The following is a 22,712-nucleotide window of genomic DNA, read 5'->3' as shown; positions in this document are numbered from 1 at the left end:
TTTCGTGAGAAATCTCCATTGATTTTCTTGCTACAACATCAAAAAAGATAAAATACATAATATATAGCGTTTCAATTGAATGTAATTCAACTTAATTTGATGCTTTATTAAGTTTAGGTTTGTTAATATTTGAAAATAACAACAAATCATCTTCTATGAACTAAACAAGTGATATGCGGTTGAGATTCACATTGCGAATCATAATTTTACTCAACAACATAGAATTGATCAAATTTATTGCTTTGTTACGATTTTGATTAGTTTATACGTTCCATTTGATTAGTGTACAATGCTCAATGACTTAGACTTGAAATTATAGTAACTTCTTGACAAAAAATAATCGAGGCAAAGTTACGAACAAGTATGTCGGAGGAGGCAAAAGTTTACTTTACAAAAGAACAAAGTATCTTGTTAAGGCAACTTTCATTTTCATAAGTAAAATAAAAAAATACACAAGTGTTAAGAATTAGACAAGTATGCCGAAGGAGGCAAAGTTTACATTAGAAAAGAACAAAGTATCTTTGTTGAGGCAAACTTTCATTTTTATGAGCAAAACAAAAATTTACGCAAGTGTTAAGAACTAGAAAAGTATGCCGGAGGAGCGAAGTTTATTTACAATATATATATATATATATATATATATATATATAAAATAAAAAAAAATACACAAGTGTTAAGAATTAGACAAGTATCTTGGAATGCGAAGTTTACATTAGAAAAGAACAAAGTGTGCAAACTTTCATTTTTATAAGCAAAACAGTGTTAAGAACTAGAAAAATATGCCGGAGGAGGCGAAGTTTACTTTACAAAAGAACAAAGTAACTAAAAGTTTCATTTTCATAAGTAAAATAAAAAAAAATACACAAGTGTTAAGAATTAGACAAGTATGCGGAGGAGGAGAAGTTTACATTAGAAAAGAACAAAGTATGTTTTGTTGAGGCAAACTTTCATTTTTTTATGAGCAAAACAAAAATTTACGCAAGTGTTAAGAACTGTAAAAGTATGCCGGAGGGGCAGAAGTTCACTTTACAAAAAGAACAAAGTATCTTTGTTTAACTTTCATTTTCATAAGCAAAATAAAAAAATACACAAGTGTTAAGAATTTTAGTTGTGTTTAAATTACAAAGTATGCCGTGAGAGGCAAACTTTCATTTTTCATAATAAACAAAATATTATTAACAAAACAACACCAATAACACATAAGATTGCATAAAAATCAAAATTATTAACAAGACAATACCAAAAAATCAAGACACACATAAATTAACTTAATTCATGAAGTTATGTCGGAACAAGCATAACTTTATCCTTAAGCATAACTTCGGTTCAAAAATCATAAACTCGGGACCCCGCATATGTTGCCTCGTACAAAAACATTCTTCAAAAAATCGGATTATTAAACAAAAACGACGAATAACATAAAATCTTGTTACCAGGCAAAACTTCAAAGATTCAACAAAGAGAAAACCAAAACGCATATCAAAATCGGCTAAAATATATTACGACATTCATAATACGATATTCAAAAAATCAAAATATATACATGGGGAACGAAACTAAAGTTGAAAAAATCGTAGAGACACTATAACAAAACACTATAATTTTAAATAAAAAAGGATCAATTAAATATAAAAAATGACGAAGACAAAGATATCAATTCAACAAACAACAATTTAACATAAAAACAAATATTGAAACGAGCAAAAGATCCAAATTCGTACCTAAGTTTTAGAACGGATGAGATAGACACAAAAAAGAGGAGGAAAGAAGCAAAAAAAGAAAAGAAAAGAGCAAATGACAAAATAGAAAGAGTTTTAATGGGGTAAGGGTAATTTCGTCAAAAAACTTTCATTAAAGTGACGAGGGCAAAAATTAAAGAAGACATAAATGAGGGGCAAAATATAAAGACCGACCAAAAAAGAAGGGCACTTTGAGGGCAAAAAATTGTTGGAAAGACGGTAAAAAAACCAAAAAAAGGCAGATTTGCGCAAAAATGAGGGCAAAAATTAGGCCTTAAGTCAAACTTTTACCCAAAATTAGGCCTTAAGGCCTAACTTTTGCCCAAAATTAGCCCTATTCGGACAAAAGTTAGGCCTTAAGGCAGAGGTTTATAAAATTCCAACTAAGAAAAACCTTACCTTCTGGTGAAAACAAAACTCTGCCTTACGAATCCAAACTCTACCTTATGAGTTTTTTTTTTAAATTTTTGACTGAACTGAAGTTCGAACCCGAAATCAAAGAAATTTTGGCGAAGGATAAAACTTAAAGACCATCAATTTGAGGGACAAAAATTAAAGACCAGTGCCTTTGAAGGCAATCGTGCAAATGACTCGTAGACAATTAGGCAGCTTAAACCATTCAGATATTCAAAGCCCAAAATCAAGATGATACTAATTGATAAAACCATTTTTTCGTGCGGATTGACCTTCAAAGGCACTGGTCTTTAATTTTTGTCCTTCTCTTAATATCACGAGGTTTGGAGTTCGAACTCCGGTTCAATTAAAAAAAATTTACAAGCCAGAGTTTTATAGTTAAATTAGGCTTATTCGGGCAAAAGTTAAGTCTTAAGGCAGAGTTTTATAAAATTTCAACTGAGTAAAAAAAAAAAACTGATGAGGTAGAGTTTGACTACAAATTCTGTAGTAAAACTCTGCTTTGCGAATCCGAATTCTATCTTGCGATTTTTTTAATTTTTTTTGATTAAATAGGGAGTTCGAACCCGAAACCAAGAGATTTTTAGTGAAGGACAAAAATTAAACATCACCAATTTGAGGGACAAAAATTAAAGACCACCCCGAATGAGGACAATCGTGCAAATTGCCCTTGATAAACAATGCAATCGAACGAAGCATGGTCACGTAAAAGGAGATGGCAAAAAAGCAAGCCAGCTATTCAGAATATTCAAAGCCCAAAAAAAAAAAAAAAAAAAAAAGAGATGCAATACGAGGAAGCATTATCAAGGCCTAGTTGATGAAGAATTGCCTGCCCAAACAGTCAAGAACAACAATTAAAGTCATTACTAATCAATCAAAATTCCTCTTTATGTTGGAGTCGGTGCATTCAAATTTGTTGGAGACAAATGTGTAGGTCATAATGACAATCTCAACCGATCTCTATCATTTTATACCTTGGAAAGCTTACTATCATTCATTTTATACAACGAATTGTATTCTTGCATTACAAGTGTATCAAAATAAAAGTAAGGAGAGTCAGGGATACAGTTTCTTAATTTCTTTTGTGACATTTAATAAAAATTACAAGGTAGAATGGAATTGCCGGTGATCAACAAGTAAAATCACAAAAAAAATATAATTGACACAAAATTGTGAACCCGTTAAAAAGGCCTTGTGGCTCAAGGAGATTGGGTTGAGCATCACACCTTTTGCGTCTCTACACTTTATCTTTTTTATTATAATCTCATATTACTTGAGTTATTGGATGTTTTATTTGAGAAAGAATGGTTCTATAAGTGCAACTAATCAAACGTAGTCCGTTAATTTTTATTAGTCAAAAATATATTTTTTATTTTTAATAAAATATAATATTGGTTATTACGTGAAGTTTAAATTTAACCAACAACTCACGTGAGCTGTATAAAAAACATCCAAATGGGAGTAAAACTTGTAGGCCATAATCAAATCTTAATGATGAGAACAACTATCAACTTTTGCTACCTTTAATGATTTTTTTTTATACCAATAATCAATGTATGTTTTTGCTTTTAAAATCTTAATCCAACTATGCCTCTTGCTGCAAGTACGAAAACTATGATATAAGGAAAGCAAGAAAAATGTACACTCCATCGTTGCATGTGCACACAGTGGTGGTAGGAGGCAAAGGGTAGCTTTTGCTTCCCTCACGTGAATGGCTGGTTAAACTTCATTGATCATTGGACTTACATATTTAATTTTAAAGTTTAGAATTAAAATGATCATTTTTTCATACATTAAGAACTATTGCGATTACACGATATATTTGAAGGACTAAAATAATCACTTTTTATATACATTAACGATTATTTAGGTTATTAATATAACAACATACACAATGTAATCATACAAATGAGTCTAGAGTAATGGGGTAGAGAGACTGATTCCGACAAGATCCTTGGCTCAAATAAAGTTTAACCAAACCAGTAAAGAAAAAAATAATGATAGCAGAATAGCAAGATAAATAAAACAAGCCAGGTAAACATGTAGCAGTAAAATTAAAGAATTGCGTGGTATATAATAGTTTATTTTTTCATACATGTTGGACTAATTTTTTGACCTCGATTGTGTCTGGTTCAGCATTTTGTCGGTTCAATGATTTGTAAAGTATTAACTTTTTGGTAACTCGACTGGTCTTTTCATACATAGTTGAAAAATCTCCCCTTTTGTCCTTCAATTGTTTCTTGTTCAGCATTTTATATGGTCAATGATCTGTAAAATTTAGCTTTTATCCCATACGTAATTTTGGTAACTCTACTGGTCTAGTGGGGTTTTTCCTTTTTGGTTTTTATTCACACAAAGTTGAAAATTTTGCTTTTTTTTTTTTTTTTCCCCTTCAATTTTGTCTGGTTCAGCATTTTATCGATTCAATGATCTGTAAAATCTTAGTAACTTTTATGCTAATGTGAATTTTAGTAACTCAATTTGGTGTGGGGTTTTTTCTTTTTTTGATTTTTATTCATACAGAGTTGAAAAATTCTCACTTTTTATGCTAATCTGAATTTCTGTAACTAGACTGGTGTTTTTTTTGGTGTGGGGTTTTTCCTTTTAGATTTTCATTCACAGTTGGAAATTGTGATGGTGAATTCTGAGAGCTTAAGTGAGTCTGCTGCACCAGTGGCAACGAAATATGGTGTCACAAAGGCATTATCTCTTGCTGGACCTACTGAAGCAGATCTTCAAAGAAATGTAGCACTAGAAAAGGTACTTCTTTTTTATGCTTTTTGTTCTAAAGTTATATGAGTTGATTTCAATTTGATCATGAATTTGTATTGACTTTTCAAGTTTTGTGGTGATTGGGGAAGTTTATGAGGGAATCGGAATTGTATGAGAGTGAGGTAGAGACTGCAAGGAGAGAAGAAGTACTGCGGCAACTTGATGAGGTAATTGAACCTCATTAAAGAACTTTACCAATGTATAGTTATCATGAATTTGATGAAACATGCTCTAATTGTTTACCAGGAATGTCATGGACTAGGAAAACTTAAGTTTATGCGATTATTTATGTTTATCAAGAAATTATAAGACTTAATTGAGAAGCTAAAGAAGGGGTGGTAAGTTGGGAGATTGGTTTCTTGTTGTCGATTTCACTTTTGGATTTGGATGCGTTAAAGTACTTCAATGAAATAACTTCTCATTGGCTGGATAAACGATGAAATGATAAATCAATTGTGCATATAGTTATATAAACAGGCTTAAATTATGGACTAAGATCTATTTCATGTTTCTGATGAGTGATGACAATTGCTGTAAGTTTAATATTTGTGTGTCAGCTGTTGCCTTTTGAGCTTGTAGGGTCTTTTCTTTCATAGCTAATTCAAACCCCTCCGGTAAAATAAGAACAGCCCCCACGTTCAACCCCCCCTTTTTACCATTAGCAAGAAGTTTAATATTTGTGTGTCAGTATCAGGAAGTACCGCTTTGGCCTTATTGCTAAATGGCTTGGCACATACAATACGCCCAGGCTCGTCTGTTGTGGAAAATTAGCTCTTTCTAGCTTATAATAGTTTGTGTTAGTTCTGTAATCTAGGGCTTTAGTTTCTATGAAGTATTGAGAGAAATTTGGGGAAGCAATGGGACTAATACAGTTAGAATCAAAGTGATTACTGTTCAAGTCAGATGTATAGAATTTTGTTCATAAGTTCCCTTGCTGATGGATTTAATACATGGTAGAATATGACAAAAAGGACAACGGGAATGCTGCAAACCATGTGGTACTCATGCAGATGTTACACGGAAGAATAAAGCTTTAACACAAGTAAAATTCTATCTATGCTCAGGATAGCTTCTCCTTCGAAGCATCTTCTATTCTTTTCCTTCTAAGGACGACACAGAATACATAGAGAAGTTGAATCCCATTACAACAGTTCTTAATTGCTTTTAGAATTGGCTGACCTCTCTAGCTTGAAAGGCATCCTGGATATTGTTTTCTGGTTCACGCATAATTTTTGTAAATAAAGAGGCACATGTACATGACCATTTTTTATTTGACTGAGCAGAAGCTTAAGGTTTAAAATATGACTTGCCGCTGAAATTTGGTTCTTGGTTTTACTCTCTTAGATCTGGTAATAAAGGAACTATGTATCCCTGAAATGAGCTATTGGTGTTCTTATCCTGATCTAATTGATAAACTTGTACTTTTTCACATCACAGTGAGTTGGTATATCTGCTTAATTAACTGTGTTTGTTTAACATAAATTGCTTGTTGTACTTGATTACCAAATCCATACGTGATATGCCTTTTTGTTTTGGTCTGTTGCGCTTCAGTTTCATACCAAAAGTCAAGATTTGATGGAGGATGAAATTGGGGTGTTTTCTTTATGATTGTATTTGAAATGTCCATCTAATTTTGGTCTTAGCTCCTTACAATAATACCTTTAATGTACTGTCCTACCACTTGCTATCCGACATTTGCATCCTGAATTCATTTCATATGTCCATAATGGCCAACTAATATTGTTGGATTGTCATAATGTGACTTATCCATGGAAGTGTAGTGAAAGAAGTTGTAATGACCAGTTACTATTCTGTTGTAGATTGTAAAACAATGGGTGAAACAATTGACTCGCCAGAGAGGCTACAAAGATCAAAGGGTTGAGGATGCAAATGCTATCATAGTCACCTTTGGCTCTTATCGTCTAGGGGTAAGTAAAAGTTTCAGCATTTATGGAATTTACGCGGTAGTTAGTTCTTCCAGCAGCTTAATAGAATATCCTTTTCTGGATGTTAATTATGCTTCAACCCTCACCTGTAAAATTGACACGCCCTCTGCTGGGTTTATGTTCCTGGCATTCTTCTTAATGGAGGTTGTGCTATGCATTATTTGGACCATTTTATGCAAATTTCAATGCTCAATCGGAATAATATATACTTTGACCTCTTGCATTATCTCTCAAATATTTAACTGGGACAACTTAGTAAAGTCTTAGATGGCACCTTTAGAAACTTTGTAACAACACCACTAGTCGGGGACTTCCAATTTATTCCTGTTTTGCAATTAGTCACTATGTGATCTTGTGCTGCTCCTTTTTCTGTGCTGCAAGTTCAATCTTGGTTAAATAAACCAATGGACTTAGATTTGTCCGATATCTCATTGGATTGTTAAGTAGTTGAACTATTTTGCCCGAGAATGGAGGCAGTGCTTGTTATTTGGTCTACTTACGGTGATGAAGGAAGCTTTTAGATTATAGTTCTTGTAAGGTGATCAGTAGAGGAAAAAAAAAAAAAAAACATTACACGAAGCTAGTTGGGACCAGTAACGTGAATCCTCACTATCCATGCTAATATCTATCTCAATCTACTATTCAATAATTTAGATTCTCTAACACTGGAAGTTCTCAACATTTTCTACTGACATACAAATCTCTAACAATATTAAACGCATATCCAATGGAAGTATTAGATACATGAGTATATACCTATGATATAGGCAATAGGCAATAGATATACTCGTGAGTTGTATTGAAAAGAAAGTTTTACTAAAGTTAAAACAAAATACATGGTTTAGGTTATTTGTTGTTATATCCAAATTTAATATGCTTCATCAAACATCTGATAACAAATGCAAATAATATAGTGACTATATCCACAGTATTAAATTCTTAGTGTATAAAGATCAATAGGAAAGCAAACATCCAACTCATCATATTCATTTTCTTTATTTAAAAAGGCATTAAAAAATATGAAAATAAACTTGGTGTAGTTGCTGAAACTGTAGTTAATGTAGTTTTATTTTATTTGAGCATTACAAATCACATGTTTAACTTGTTGGTTCTGGATACAGTTTGTCTCATGTTATAAAGATGACAAAATAATACAGTGCGGTTGGCTTCTATTTTTCTCAAAGTTAGAGATGTCTTTATCTTATAGAAACCGAGTGGCCTCTGTGGTCACTATCTTGATGTTGTGGTTCAACAAATGCATAATTTGGTCAAAAATTGTATATTGCAGGTTCATGGACCAGGAGCTGACGTTGACACATTGTGTGTTGGTCCCTCTTATGTCAATCGAGAAGTGAGTACAACCCATTGGTTAAATCTTTGTTGTTCGGTCCAGTGAACATAATACAATTTGATTAAAAATGTTCCTTTTTGTTTTTACCCCAACTGGCTTGGCATTGAGGTTTAGTGTGTGTTTTTTTTTTTTTGTGTGTACTATGCAGGAGGATTTCTTTATCATTCTTCATGATATTTTAGCTGAAATGGAAGAAGTTAGTGAACTTCAACCAGTTCCTGATGCTCATGTCCCAGTTATGAAATTCAAATTTCAAGGGATATCAATTGATCTTCTTTATGCAAGTATCTCTCACTTGGTTGTTCCTGAAGTAAGTTGGAATTAAGTTCTCATGGACATTCTTTATTTGTGTACTTTCCTTAACCCCCCCCCCCCCCCCCCCTTTTTTTTTTTTTTTTTACCTTTTCGAAACTAGTTGTGTCTCAAGGTTCTTGTGGATGTTGTTTGTAAAGGCTTGAAGAACTAGTCTACTTGGATTCATTCATTCAATGGAGAATATAACAGCTTTTTCATTTACAGTGTGTATTTAGACTGTGTTCCACGTTTTTGAACTGTGCTTTTCTTGCAAGCTCTGGATATGCAATGTGTTGTTCTTGAATTTGTTATTCCAGAATTCAATTAAATTGTTATGCTGAATTGAATTCAATTATGCTGAATTGAATTCAACTCCAACTTGTAATTTTGCTGAATTGAATTCAATTATGCTGAATTGAATTCAACTCCAACTTGTAATTTTGATTTGACAACAGGATTTCGATATCTCAGACCGATCTGTACTCTACAATGTGGATGAACCAACTGTTCGAAGTCTCAATGGTTGCCGCGTTGCTGATCAAATACTGAAACTAGTTCCCAATGCTAAGGTAACCATCAGTGTTCCTCCTTTCCTTAAATGATTGATCTTTTCCATGTTTACTTAAACTTTTGCAGCACTTCCGCACAACTCTTAGATGTCTGAAGTTCTGGGCCAAAAAACGCGGTGTTTATTCCAATGTGAGTTATTAATTTCTCCAACCATATCAGTGGTCTCTCTCTCTCACACACACACACACACGTATTTCAACTAGGGATTCCTTTTGTTTGGTCATAATCTTTCTCATAAATTTGACAGATGGTGTCATTCTTAAAAATTATCCCATTCTGATTATGATTTCCTGGTTTGCCTCTTCTGTGCTTCTTATTCAGGTTACTGGATTTCTTGGTGGGGTCAATTGGGCTCTTTTGGTTGCTCGCATTTGCCAGCTTTACCCCAATGCAATCCCTAGTATGCTTGTTTCTAGGTTCTTCCGTGTTTATACACAATGGCGTTGGCCAAATCCTGTGATGCTATGCCCAATAGAAGAGGATGAACTTGGGTTTCTTGTTTGGGATCCGCGCAAGAATCCTAAAGACAGGACTCATCATATGCCAATCATCACTCCTGCCTACCCTTGCATGAACTCTAGCTACAACGTTTCACCAAGCACTCTTCGAGTAATGATGGACCAATTTCAGATTGGTTACAAGACTTGTGAGGTACGCTATAAAGGTTCAGTATTCTTTCTGCCTTTCCCCCTCTTCTTCTAACTAATTTTAATAAGTAGTGGTGATGCTTTTAGTTTATTCTTTGGTCCAGGATGTTGAGTTGAATAAAGCACAGTGGCCTGCTCTTTTTGAGCATTATTTTTTCTTTGAGGCGTACAAAAACTATCTCCAGGTTGAGATCGTTGCAGCAGATAATAATGATTTGTTAGCTTGGAAAGGCTGGGTGGAATCCCGGCTTCGGCAACTAACGCTAAAGGTGAAAGTTGGTAGTTTTTTGGTTCTCTCAGGTTTGATGAGAATTATTAGCACAGAAAGATAAAGTTTGGGAGGAAAGATCTAATTTCCTTGTCCCTTTTTTTTTTTTTTTTTCCTGATTCTAGTGATGGAATGTGTGGTTTTTGGTTGATGCTTTGCAGATAGAGCGGGACACCAACGGGATGTTGCAGTGCCATCCTTATCCTAACGAATTCACAGACACGTCGAAGCCATGCCCACATTGTGCTTTTTTCGTGGGTTTGCAGAGGCAAAAGGATGTCAAAGTACAAGAAGGTCAACAGTTTGATATTCGTGGAACAGTCGATGAGTTTAAGCAAGACGTAAGCATGTACTCTTATTGGAGACCGGCCATGGAGATCTATGTCTCGCATGTTCGTAGGAAGCAAATTCCTGCTTATGTCTTTCCTGATGGGTATAAGAGACCACTGCAATCTAGAAATACAACTCAGCATACTCCTGAGAAAGATGCCAAAGGTTGCGTGTCTCCTGAAGAAAGGCATTCAAAGAGGAAGCAGGAGACCGAAACAGTTGATGTACAGTCTGACAAACTGGGGAAACGTGCTTCTATTAGTCCTCAAATTATAGGAACTGCTCCTGCAAGTGTTTCTCGTTGGTCAGGCGAATCCTCACAGATAGTCATTCCGGAGGAGTCAAAGCTGGAGGTTAAGACTGCTGACCTTCAGAACAGAAGTTCTGATGATAAATCAACAGGGGATACTGGGAGTAGAAACCATGTCCTTCTGAGTGAAAATTCCAGCCTGATAGTTTAGATATCACCATGTCAAGGAATTTGTCGGGAGTTATGAAAGAAGGTTTTTTTTTGACCAGTCAAATATATACATCTTTCCCTAGCCAGGAGGCGCGTAGTACTTGTGAAAAATTGTGCTCTGTAGGTGCCCCAGCTTGGCAGCTTACGCAGAATGACAAAAAGGTGGATGATGATGATGAGCAGGTCAATGGACCAGGTACACTAGCGGTGGGAGGTGGGGGTGGGATGGAGTTGACGGGTGTTCGTATCAAATTCCAAAGTTCAGAACCTTTCTTGCAAGGCGATTTCCTCTGTTTGTGAGTTTTCGCTTGGTAATAGTAGCTGATGGCGTGAATCTGGAAGTTTTGGGTCTTTGCAGGGTGATATAAGCTTGGCAGACTGGATTGCACTACTGCGGGATGGACATCGAAGTGAGAATGGAGCAGTACAATGCACTAGATAGCAAAATATCAGTGAAACTAAGGCATCAAATCTACGTCGCAACAAAGAACCAGCAACAGAGGTGAACGGCAGAATCAACATCCAAAAACAGCAGCTGCTCCAATTTACCCCCAGACAACAAAAATCAACAACCGCAAACGAGAGATTTAGTAGCAGCACCAATAGTTGCTAAATCTGAAGTGACCAGTTAAAGCAGCATATAAACAACAAGAAGCTATTGAGGTGACAAAAGCTTCATAGGCCCGAGCCAGAGACCTTGAGAGAGAGAACATGGAGGGGAAGGCTGAATTCCTAAGGGGCTACTATAGGAGGCTAGGCAAAAGTTTTGAGTTACACACTTGATGAATTTTTACATCATCGGTGTTATTTAACCTTTTATAGCAAGCACTTACAATTTATTGTAGATTGTCAATGAATGTTTCTCAAATAGAGTTACTTGCAGTCACCCCAGTACTACCTGATTGTTCCTTTACTCCGTTATTTTATTATCTTGCTGCTTTTTCTTCTCTCATTGAGCCCGGGGTCTATCGGAAACAGCCTCTGCTTACGCTCTACCCTCCCCAGATCTCACCTGGTGAGATTATCTTGGGTATGTATGTTGTTGTTGTAGTGCATAGAACTCAAGACTCTTTTACTAAACGGTGAAGTATAGCTCTATTTTCCAAAAATATTGAACCGTCTTAAGTTTAAAACACAGGCAAAAGAAGTGGCTATGCCATTTAAATAATCCGATTAAAGGATCCCGTCTCCTTTGAAGTAACTCGAATTAACTGCAGAAGCTTACATAATTTATTTCAAAATACTACCAACTCAACTAAACAATACCTAAAAGCACCAAATTTAGAAAGGTAAAAGAATAAGATTACACTTGCTGAAACAAAGCTAGGCTATGGTCAAGAGGCTCTTTTTATACGGCTTACAAGTATATACCATTGACCCTTGTGGACCTTCGATATTCCTCAAAGTATTATGATCCAGATTACACATAAACAACCCTCTGCTAAACCAATAAAATACCAGTTCACCGTCCTGGAAGTGCAAAGGCTGTATTTGCCAACACATGTACAAAACCACTTCCCAATAACTACGGTCAACAAAAGGCTTACTGAGACGGATACCTTGGTTGTTAAATCCAAGATTAACCTTGCATCTTTTGGTCCATACCCATGTTTCATAATCCTCCAAGATCCATATATCCATTTCATTCTCAGCAACAAACAATTGGCAGAGACACAAAGACTCATCCTTCACTAAGAGAGACATTGTTTGATGTGTTCTCCATGAGCTACATACACTTCCGGGATGAGGCATAGCGGAGAGCTCTTCCTTGTCCATTTTAAGCACCATGATTCCGTTGGCACAAGGAGGAGTATCTGGTTTCTCTAAATCTTTGCCCACGAGCAAATGTACAGCTCCGTTGACAATTGCAGGAGAGACATACGGCAAACAGTTGGAAGTGGGAGAATGAATTTTCCTCCATGTCTGTGTCCTGACAGTGTATATGGAATACTGACACCGAGATCCTTCTTTTCTTGCATAAAGAAGTTTGAATTCACTTGTCAATGAACAATAATAAAAAGCACACAAGTAGCCCGGGTCAAATTTATGTCGTATAGTTACTCCCTCTTGTGTTATTGGGTTAAAAATAAAATAAGTTGGGCGCGAACATAACACCATGAACAGAAGAACTCCTTCACAAGAGTATCGAAGATGAGGACGGTGTTTATTGACCTTGTTGATCATAAGCTCACGTTTGAGAAGTACTCTTGTGAACATCTTATCCTTATTAAGACTTCCATCAAATATAAAAAGGTCCTGCTCATGACTGGTAAAACAGCGATCCCACTCTATGATTAGTACAGGTCTAGCTCTTCTGAGATGTAACGTGGAAAAATACCGCGATGAGATCAATGCCTTCCACACCCTGCAATCCCTTTGACATCTAAGAAGGCAATCTGCTGGAAGTCTACTAAGGACATCAATGATGAGACAATCAGGCAAACGTGTAAAAATTCCCTCAGGCCCTTCATTTGTATGTCTTAGATTATGAACTAGTGGACCCAAAAGTTCTGTAATCCAATTGAAGCATTGAAGTGGCATGACCTATAGAGCAGAAGATTTAAAAAACATATTTTAGACAAAATAATGGTTGCATATGGGAGCATCATAAGTACAGATCAATCTGCAAATATCCATAGTGAAAAAATATTGTTGAGAAAGGTAAAATGGATATACGAACTCATCATAAAATATAGACAAGATTGAAAAGACAGTGTTAAGGATAACATGAACGGACAGTTGGATCAACAACAACAACATATCCAATGCAATCTCACAGGGTAGAGTGTACGCAGACCTTATCCTACCTCGTCGAGATAAAGAGGTTGTTTCCGAAAGACCCTCGGCTCAACTAAAGCATTTCAAAGCAGTTTGACAAAGGAAATACAAAAATGAAAACTGTAACAACAACGAAATAATGCGATATAGAAAGCAATACATAGCATTCAGAAAAAAAGAACAATAACAACAATGAAACAATGCGACAACCGAAGTACACGAAACACATGTTGTAACAAAAATCGAAGAACAGGAAACTACGAAAATAGTGCTAATTCTACCGGTAAGAAAGTATGTAAGACAATTCTATAGATCAAGAAAATAAAAACATAACAAAGCTTCTCTAATCTCTTTCACAAGAAAATTACAAATTTATATGAACCTTCCAATTCCCTGTAGGACTAATTTATTTTGACTAGTATGTGACACTAGATACTCCCTCCGTCCCATTTTAACGTCATTTTAGTTCATTTCAGGTCCATTAAGAAAATAATAAATATAATAGATAATTTACTAAGTTAACCTTATTTAATAAAACTTGATTGATTGTTTCCTCTTAAATACCGTGCATTCTTCTTTAATATTAAGGATATAGTTGGGAACAACAACCAACTTCAGTCTAGAATTCCTAATTTTGGGACAATCTTTTGAGTTAAGGCGACAGTTAATATGGGACTAAGCGAGTATTAAGCTTAGTGCAATATACATCCAAGTCTCGACATAAAACTCCTAAAAATGACAAAGTTAGCTCAATCCCTTTCCTTAAGGATATTATTGTACACTGAAGGTTAGTGCTTTGGCTAATAACAAGTCCTGCAAAAGAAAATTTTGACCTCAACTACTCCCTCCGTTCACTTTTGCTTGTCACGTTTCGCTTCTCGAGAGTCAATTCGACTAATTTTCGGAGCTAAATTAAATTAGAATTGAGATATACAACAACTATACGAAAATAGGCAGAATAGCTTGGAAACCCCCTGAACTTGTCGATTTTTATTCGGTGTACACCTAAACTATGCGTTGTCTTAATTACCCCTGAACTTGGTAATATGATAGTCTCGACCCCCCTAGACGCTGGCAACCCATGGTCGTGTGACACACGCGCTGCCACATGGATTGTTTTGTCCATGTGGCATTTTTTAAGGATAAAATATATATTTTTTACCTTTTTAAGTTCACCAATTATTTAGATCATCTTTTTTGGGCCAAATCTGTAAAAAAAGAACTTGAAACAACAATATTTTGACCATACTTTTTTTTATTTGGCTAAAGATAATGATATTCTAATCAAGTTATTTTTATATATTTGGCCAGAAAAAGAAGAAATACACAGTTAAAGCAAATAATCATTGTATCTAAAAAGAAATAAATAAAATATCAACCAAATATTTTAAGAATTTGAACCGAAAAAAATAATGTAGAGTTGAAATAAATAGTAATTGCATGAAAAGAAAAATACACAATTTTTTTTTTTTTTTTTTTTTTTTGTAGAAAATACACCGTCTAAACTTCATTACTTTTGCTAAACCTTCTTTTTATTTGGCTAAAATAAATAGAGTTTCAACTAAGTTATTTAGATTTGGATCCAAAAAAAGGAAAAAAAACACATAGTTGAAATAAATAATCATTATATCTAAAAAGAAAAAAAATACAATCGGGATAAAATATGCAATGAATATTAAGAAAAACCAAAAAGAAACACAATTGGAAAAAATAAATCCTTATATTGATTATATGGCGATGAATAGTTAAAAAATACTCCACTTAGAAGCTGATTTTTCGATTTTTGACCCTTCCACGCGCCTAAAAGAGAGTGTGTTCACGCTCTTTGCCACATCAGCGTCTAGGGGGTCGAGACTATCATATTACCAAGTTCAGGGGGTAATTAAGCCAACGCATAGTTTAGGTGTACACTAAATAAAAATCGACAAGTTCAGGGGGATCCCAAGCTATTCTGCCTACGAAAATACTATAGGTTGCAATTCTTCTCATATTAATATAACGAAAAAATATATCTTAAAATGCCGGTCAAAGTCCATGTAGTTTGATTCTCGACAAGCGAAGTCAAACGTGACAAGTAAAAGTGAACGAAAGGAAACCAAACGTGATAAGTAAAAGTGAACGGAGGGAGTACAATATGAGGAAACAAGATATACCTAGATGAAGGAAACCTTTAAGATATATCTCAGGGAAAAAAAAAACTTAGGTTCAAACAAACGTATATATATTCGAATGACATAACGTTATGAGAGTCAGCGTCAATCAAAAGGAAAGAAAGAAAAAAGGTAGCATAGCAACAAAACAGTAACTAAGTTAGAGTATTACCGGCAACCAATGGTGGAATTTAGGGGAGTCAAGAAGTGAATAGTAAATAGGAGAATAATTTAAGGTTGGAGTAGGAAACCTAATTTAAATAGGATTTGATATTGTTAGTTTATGATCTGTTCATGTTTAAATAGAATAATCAAAATAATATAGAAAGAGACCTCTTAGTATTAGTTAAAATAGGTTTTGTATTATTATAAATATGGAAATGGGCCAAATATTCCCTAAGGTATGGGAAATGCCTCATAAATACACTTCATTCACCTTTTGGTCTAAATATATCCCTAACCTATTTTTTTGATTTAAAAATACCCTACATTCACCTATTGATCTAAATTACCCCTAACCTATTTTTTTTTTTTTTTTACTTAAGAATGCCTCTCAAGTTAACTTAAAATTTAACTCACCACGTTCAAATCCAAACCCAAACCCAAACCCAAACCCACTTTGTCAAACTGCACTTTAAATGCCATTTCGACAAACTTGTAATTCTGAAATATAGATATAAAGTATTTACCGTTCATTAAAATCTTCAATCCTAGCCTGACTTGCAACAACTTCGGAATAACCGCTTTCAGTAAGCTACGGTTTTTTTTTTTTTTTTTTTTTAAGGTTTTGAACTCATATTAAAACACAGGGTAAATTTCACATATGATCACTTAACTATCACTTTTTTTCCACAAAAGTCACGTAACTATCGTTTCTAATACAAAAGTCACTTAACTTTGGGTACACTAACACAAAAATCACCAAATCATTTTCCGGTGTCCCTAACTTTATAGGGAAAAACTCATTTTTTACTCTATTTTTTTTAAAACAAAATTGGATAACTAAAAAATTAAATAAAAGCCTCAACCCGACGCGACTTGAACCCAAAACCCATATAAGGAAAATAAATATTAACGGAACGGAAGTCCACACTTTCCCCAAGAATACGATATTATTTTTTACTTTTTTTTTTCAAAATAAAAAAAACTATAAATAAAAAATTAATTAAAAAGGTTCAACCCAACCCGATCCAAAACCTCATATGAAGAAAGCATAAAAATAATCCAATTTTGGAACTTGGAATGAAATTTAGGAACTTTGAGCAGGCTAAAAGATGCTTGTAGGAATTATGGTATCAAGAGCAGGTTTCAGCTACACTTTTCTACTAATGACCACGATAGAGTAATATGCAAATGCAAGCATGTGAGGTGTCCTTTTAAAGTGTATGCTACTGCAGTGAGTAAGACTGATCCAACTATTAAGATCAAGTCTTGTTTTTAGAGCATACATGTGGAAATGTTATATACTTTCTTCATATGGGTTTTGGATTGGGTCGGGTAGAACATTTTTATTTTTATTTTTATTTTTAATTTTTTTTTGGGCAATTAGAGAACTTTGAAGGCATATGATATGTATATTCAACATAATATTTCAGCTAAAGAAACTTTTTAATTAATTTTTTATTTATTAGTTTTTATTTTATTTTTAAAAAGAGTAAAAAATAATATCGTATTCTTGGGGAAGTGTGGACTTCCATTCCTTTAATATTTATTTTAGGGAATTTTACATAAATGACTACACTTTGGGGGTTTAAATTTTGCCATAGCTACAGTTTCAATATTTACATTTCAAACCCAAGCCCAAACCCAAACCCACTTTGTCAAACTGCACTCCACAATGCCATTAGTCGACAAACTTGTAATTCTACCGAAATATAGATATAGTTAAGTATCGACCTTACCGTTCATTAAAATCTTCAATCCTAGCCTGACTTGCAACAACTTCGGAATAACCGCTTTCAGTAAGCTACGGTTTTTTTTTTTTTTTTTTTTTAAGGTTTTTAACTCATATTAAAAACTCAAAACATATGATCACTTAATATCACTTTTTTTTCATCTATAGCTACTTTTACATTGTATTTAAAACCGATTGTATACAAAAAAAAAAAATCCTTCAAAATACCGGTGTCCCTAACTTTTGCAGGAAAAACTCATTTTTTTTAATGAATTTTTTTTTAAAACAAAATTGATAACTAAAAAATAAATAAAATTTCACTATATTCATTTGTATACACCAAAACCCATATAACAAAATAAATATTACACTCGGAACGGAAGTCCACACTTTCCCCAAGAATACGATAAATTTTTTTTTTTCAAAAAAAAAAAAAAACTATAAATAAAAAATTAACGGAAGAAAGAAGGGAAGGTTCAACCCAATGGTGATCCAAAACCTCATATGAAGAAAGCATAAAAATAATCCAATTTTGAACTTGGAATGAAATTTAGGAACTTTGAGCAGGTTAAAAGATGCTTGTAGGAATTATGGTATTAAGAGCAGGTTTCAGCTACACTTTTCTACTAATGACCACGATCGATAATATGCAAATGCAAGCATGTGAGGTGTCCTTTTAAAGTGTATCCTTATTTCTGAGTGAGTAAGACTGATCCAACTATTAAGATCAAGTCTTGTTTTTGGAGGTACATGTGGAAATGTTATATACTTTCTTCATATGGGTTTTGAGAGAGAGAGAGAGACATTTTTAGAGAGAGATTTTTAATTTTTTTTTGAGAGAGAGAGAACTTTGAAGGCATATGATATGTATATTCAACATAATATTTCAGCTAAAGAAACTTTTTAATTAATTTTTTATTTATTAGTTTTTATTTTATTTTTAACTATATATAAAAAATAATATCGTTAGTTTCTTTAGTGTGGACTTCCATTCCTTTAATATTTATTTTACTTATATGGGTTTTGGGTTCGGGTCGGGTCGGATTGAGCCTTTCAGTTAATTTTTTATTTATCCAATTTTGTTTTTTTTAAAATAGAGTAAAAAATGAGTTTTTCACTATAAAGTGGTTTAGGGGCACCGGAAAGTGGTTTAGTGACTTTTGTGTTAGTATACCCAAAGTTAAGTGACTTTTGTGAAAAAAAGTGATAGTTAAGTGACCATCGGTGAAATTTAATAAAATTTGTCCCCGTTCTCACTGGAACGCTAACAATAAATAAATCAGCAATCCTTGCTTCATGTTGAAAAAAAAAAAAATCAGCAATCCTTGCTTCATGTTGAAAAAAAATAATCAGCAATGCTTTGTTTGGATGTTTGTTACTTATTGTTTCATAATGTATCGTATTGTGTTGTATTGTATTGTATTGTTTTGATGAAGTGGTAATGCAAGTGCGCGGTGAACGTAGTAGCCCCCTCGGGCATGCTCTTTGTACAAGCAAGCAAAAAGCTAATGAGGGCCGAAATGAAATATCGTATGTAGTGTTGAATCCAATCTGAAGCTCTTTTGAACAAGCGAGGAACAAGTGATTTTGCAGGCAGCCGATTTTTCATGCTTTGGTCTCATTATCTCACCTAGCGAGACCGCCCCGCCACAGAGAGCTAGGCCTGGGTGCAAGTCAACATATTAGAATATCAGACTGATGTGGCATTCCCGACTTGAATGGGGCTCTTTTTATGCTCCCATCCATACTCTCCAACGTGTGGATAGATCGTATCGTTTCCCGTCTTTACATAATATTAGACATCAAAAATTTGAAAGATAAACCTACAAGAAAAGAAGGGTACGGTGTAGAGCTATTATAAAAAGATAGGATAAAGGACAAAATATGATTATTAGATAATAAGTAAAGACAAAATGAAAATAAATAAATAAGATAATGACGCAATAACACCAAATCGGTCGTTATATAAAATGGGACTTTTCATTTGTTACATAACGATAGATTTATGATATGATACAATAAAATTAAAGTAACAATCAAAACAAACATTGTATTTAAATTAACAACACAATACAATACAATAGGTAACAACCATCCAAGTATTTCTGAGTGGATGAAGAGTATCCTACAAGTATAGTTGTTTGTGTATTCACTTATGATAATTATGGTTTTGAAACTTAAAACATCTCTCTGAGGCTGCCATGTCAATTGCTCATCTTGTCAAAGATTTCTCAAGCTACTTATTTCTGTTAGACTGAAATTAATGTTCCAAAACATGAAAACTTAGCTAATGTGAATATGTGGCTTAGTCTTGAAATTGAAGCACTTCGCCGAATAAGGATATATAACTGCTCCGACCCCATTTATTGAGTTTCTGAAAGTAGGTGGTTAATTTTTAGATTAAGTAATAGTGTATGTGGGTATTTCATAGGGTATTAAGTAGCATATATAACTGCAACAGTTTAGGTTGTTAGTTTAAAGGGTATTTTGAGCCAAAAGAATAAGTTAGGATATTTTGGACCAAATAGTGGATGAAGGGTATTTATGAGCAATTTTCCTAACATTAAGGGTATTTTGGGGCCTTTTTCATTATAAATAAGAATGCTATAACATATTTTTTGTCAAAAAAAGAAAATAAGATTATTGAGATGTATAGAAATTCCGAGTGAACTATTTTTTCTTAACATCATGAATAAAAAATAATAATAACAAACTGCAATTTTGCTGAAGAGATCATATTTTTTCTAAAATTAACAATAGGAGGTCAGGGCAAAAATGTATCTTGTTTAATTGAAGGTGAAGGATGTTATATTTGTAAAAAGCTTAAAACTGTATCTAATTTTTAACGGATTTAGATTATACATATTGACCGTGTAAAAATCTTTTTTACACTATTAGTAAATCTTGACATGTGATAACAGGTCAATAACTATCTTTATCAGATAACAAGAAAGTTAGGGTCAAGAGGCTCTTTATATAAGGCCTACAAGTATATCGGGTTGACACTTTTGGTCCTTCTATTGTCGTCAAAGTATTATAATCCCGATTATACATAAATAACCTTAAGGAAATCTATCTGTTGTATGTCTTAAGTTATGAACTAGTGAAGACAAAAGTTGTCTAATCCAGGCGAAGCATTGGAGTGGCATGACCTATAAAGCGAAAGATCAGAAATGAAAAATAAAACGGCAAACTGCAATGGTGAAATATGAAATTCTTTAACACAACAAGTGACACTAGTTATGTAAAACTTTTTTTTCATCGGAAGTTTGTGGATCAAAATTTGTGGACCCAAAGCATAAAAATTGATTCCACAAACGTGTGAGACAAATATAATCCTCGCACAATTGATATATGGACAAGATATGAAATAGTTCACTTAAAAACGATTTGTACTTGAAACATAAATGTTCAAATAGACTATTCCAACTACATTTTTAGGCCAAATATAGACGACCCTAAAACACACCTTATATAAAAAACAATTTTCCTATATACTCTATCAAATGAGAAGTGGTAATCAGTTAAGAAAAAAATTAGTTGACCGACATCCCAATTCCCTCAAACTTCAAATTTACGTATTGGGGGAATACGGGGATCTTATGAGTTATTATTTAGTTAGGTCGGGTTCAAATGATGGAGCGGGTTTAAAAAATGATTTCGGGTTATTTTGAGAGATAATTTCCGTCAAGACAGGGTATATTTGAAAACTTTAAGGATGGGAGGGGTATTTTTAACCTAAAATAAGTTCGGAGGATATTTTTAGCCCTTTTTCCAAAGTAGAGGGATATTTTTGACCCTTTTCCCTTCTTCTTCTTTTTTTTAAATGCATTTATACTTCATGTTAAATTCCTTAGACGTTTTGTGTGTTTACTTCTTTGTACTTTGATTCCCGTTAGTGAAAATCCTGACTCCTCTGTTGCTTAGTATCAGAGCTAGTGGTTGGATAAATCCCGGAAAAATCAAACTTTTGACAATGGCCAAGGGGCTGATGAATTTCCTCCAAAAATGTCGCTACAATTCTTTCTTTCTTTCTTTTTTTTTTTTTTTTTTTTTTTTTGCCTACAATTTTTGTTGGATCGTTTTAAAATGCATGGTTTAACCTATGTTGCTGTAACGCTCCAAAAGTGTTGTAGTATAGATATGACATCATATTTAGAATATCTGACACGGATGCGACGTCATTATTGTTTTGGAGGATATAATGAAAGTCTTTTTGGCGACACTTTTGAAAGATCCAAGCAACCAGTATGAGAAGCCTACCTTCGGTGGGGTACGAACCCAAAGTTTTGTCCGAACCATATATTTTTATTAAATTTTTTATCAAATATGTATAAATTATTAATTAAGAACCCAATAACTTTAAAGAATTAGAACCCCGAACCCACAAGTTTCGAATCCTGGCTCCGCCTCTGCGACCAACATAGGACTGATATCATTACCTATAGAAGCTTCAACTCAACGTAGATGAACAAAGACTAATGAATTATAACTCATATGAGGACTTAACAACGATGCTCACTTTCAGTATACAACATCAGGAAGAAAAATCATTTAAACAGTGAGTAATTTTCAAGTATGTTATCTACAAAATGGCTCACTTACCAAATACAGTTACAATATTTGCTATCTAAAAGGTTACAAGAAAGACCATAGACACATCATAATTAAAGAAAAAAATAAGATCATTGAGATGAATTGAAATTCCGAGTGAAATAATTTTTTCTTAACATCATGATTAAAGAAAAAATTAAGAAATTGCAGTTTTGCTGAAAAGATCAGTAATTTTTTCTAAATTAGTACTTGTGAACAGAATTTGTAAAAGGCTACAATAGGAGGCCAGGTGAAAAAATTTATCTTTTTTAATTGAAGATGAAGGATGCTATATTGGCAAAAAGCTTTAAATTGTATCTAACTTTTAAAGGATTTAGGTTATACACATTGACGTATAAAGATCTTTTTCACTATTAGCAAATCTTAACATGTGATAGTAGGTTAGTAAACATCATTAGCAAATTACAATAAAGTTGGGGGTCAATAGCTAGGCTCTTTATATAAGGCCTACATGTATATCTGGTTGACCCTTGAGGACGCTCGAT

At 33.8% G+C, this 22,712-nt stretch overlaps 3 protein-coding genes across 7 annotated transcripts in view; 1 reads left to right on the top strand and 2 right to left on the bottom strand.

Moving 5' to 3' along the window:
* Positions 1-22,712, bottom strand: part of LOC132040970 (cell division control protein 2 homolog A-like) — a 79,677-nt gene that overhangs the window by 30,358 nt on the left and 26,607 nt on the right. The window lies entirely within an intron of this gene.
* On the top strand, positions 4,425-11,688 carry LOC132039543 (nuclear poly(A) polymerase 4). Of its 4 annotated transcripts, none has more exons than XM_059430018.1 (10): positions 4,425-4,913; positions 5,015-5,092; positions 6,746-6,853; positions 8,160-8,222; positions 8,371-8,532; positions 8,972-9,085; positions 9,153-9,215; positions 9,408-9,737; positions 9,838-10,002; positions 10,163-11,688. In XM_059430018.1, the coding sequence occupies exons 1-10, from the start codon at positions 4,788-4,790 to the stop codon at positions 10,790-10,792; spliced, it is 1,839 nt and encodes a 612-aa protein (XP_059286001.1). In that variant the 5' UTR covers positions 4,425-4,787; the 3' UTR covers positions 10,793-11,688. The 4 variants fall into 4 exon arrangements, with proteins under 4 accessions (XP_059286001.1, XP_059286002.1, XP_059286003.1 ...); XM_059430020.1 differs by having other exon boundaries at positions 4,774-4,913; positions 4,995-5,092; XM_059430019.1 differs by lacking the exon at positions 6,746-6,853.
* Positions 12,115-13,332, bottom strand: LOC132039302 (putative F-box protein At3g17480). The gene has a single exon (XM_059429811.1). The coding sequence runs from the start codon at positions 13,330-13,332 to the stop codon at positions 12,115-12,117; it is 1,218 nt and encodes a 405-aa protein (XP_059285794.1).

The sequence above is a fragment of the Lycium ferocissimum genome, chromosome 12, assembly GCF_029784015.1.
Source record: "Lycium ferocissimum isolate CSIRO_LF1 chromosome 12, AGI_CSIRO_Lferr_CH_V1, whole genome shotgun sequence".
Classification (NCBI taxonomy): Eukaryota; Viridiplantae; Streptophyta; class Magnoliopsida; order Solanales; family Solanaceae; genus Lycium; species Lycium ferocissimum.
This window is presented reverse-complemented; position numbering and strand designations above follow the sequence as displayed.

Excerpts from the sequence above, each read along its gene's own strand:
- LOC132039543 (XM_059430018.1), top strand. The coding sequence starts at position 4,788 with ATGGTGAATTCTGAGAGCTTAAGTGAGTCTGCTGCACCAGTGGCAACG. Across the intron at positions 9,216-9,407 it reads AACGCGGTGTTTATTCCAAT|GTTACTGGATTTCTTGGTGG; the intron begins GTGAGTTATTAA and ends CTTCTTATTCAG. Across the intron at positions 9,738-9,837 it reads TTGGTTACAAGACTTGTGAG|GATGTTGAGTTGAATAAAGC; the intron begins GTACGCTATAAA and ends TCTTTGGTCCAG.
- LOC132039302 (XM_059429811.1), bottom strand. The coding sequence starts at position 13,332 with ATGCCACTTCAATGCTTCAATTGGATTACAGAACTTTTGGGTCCACTA.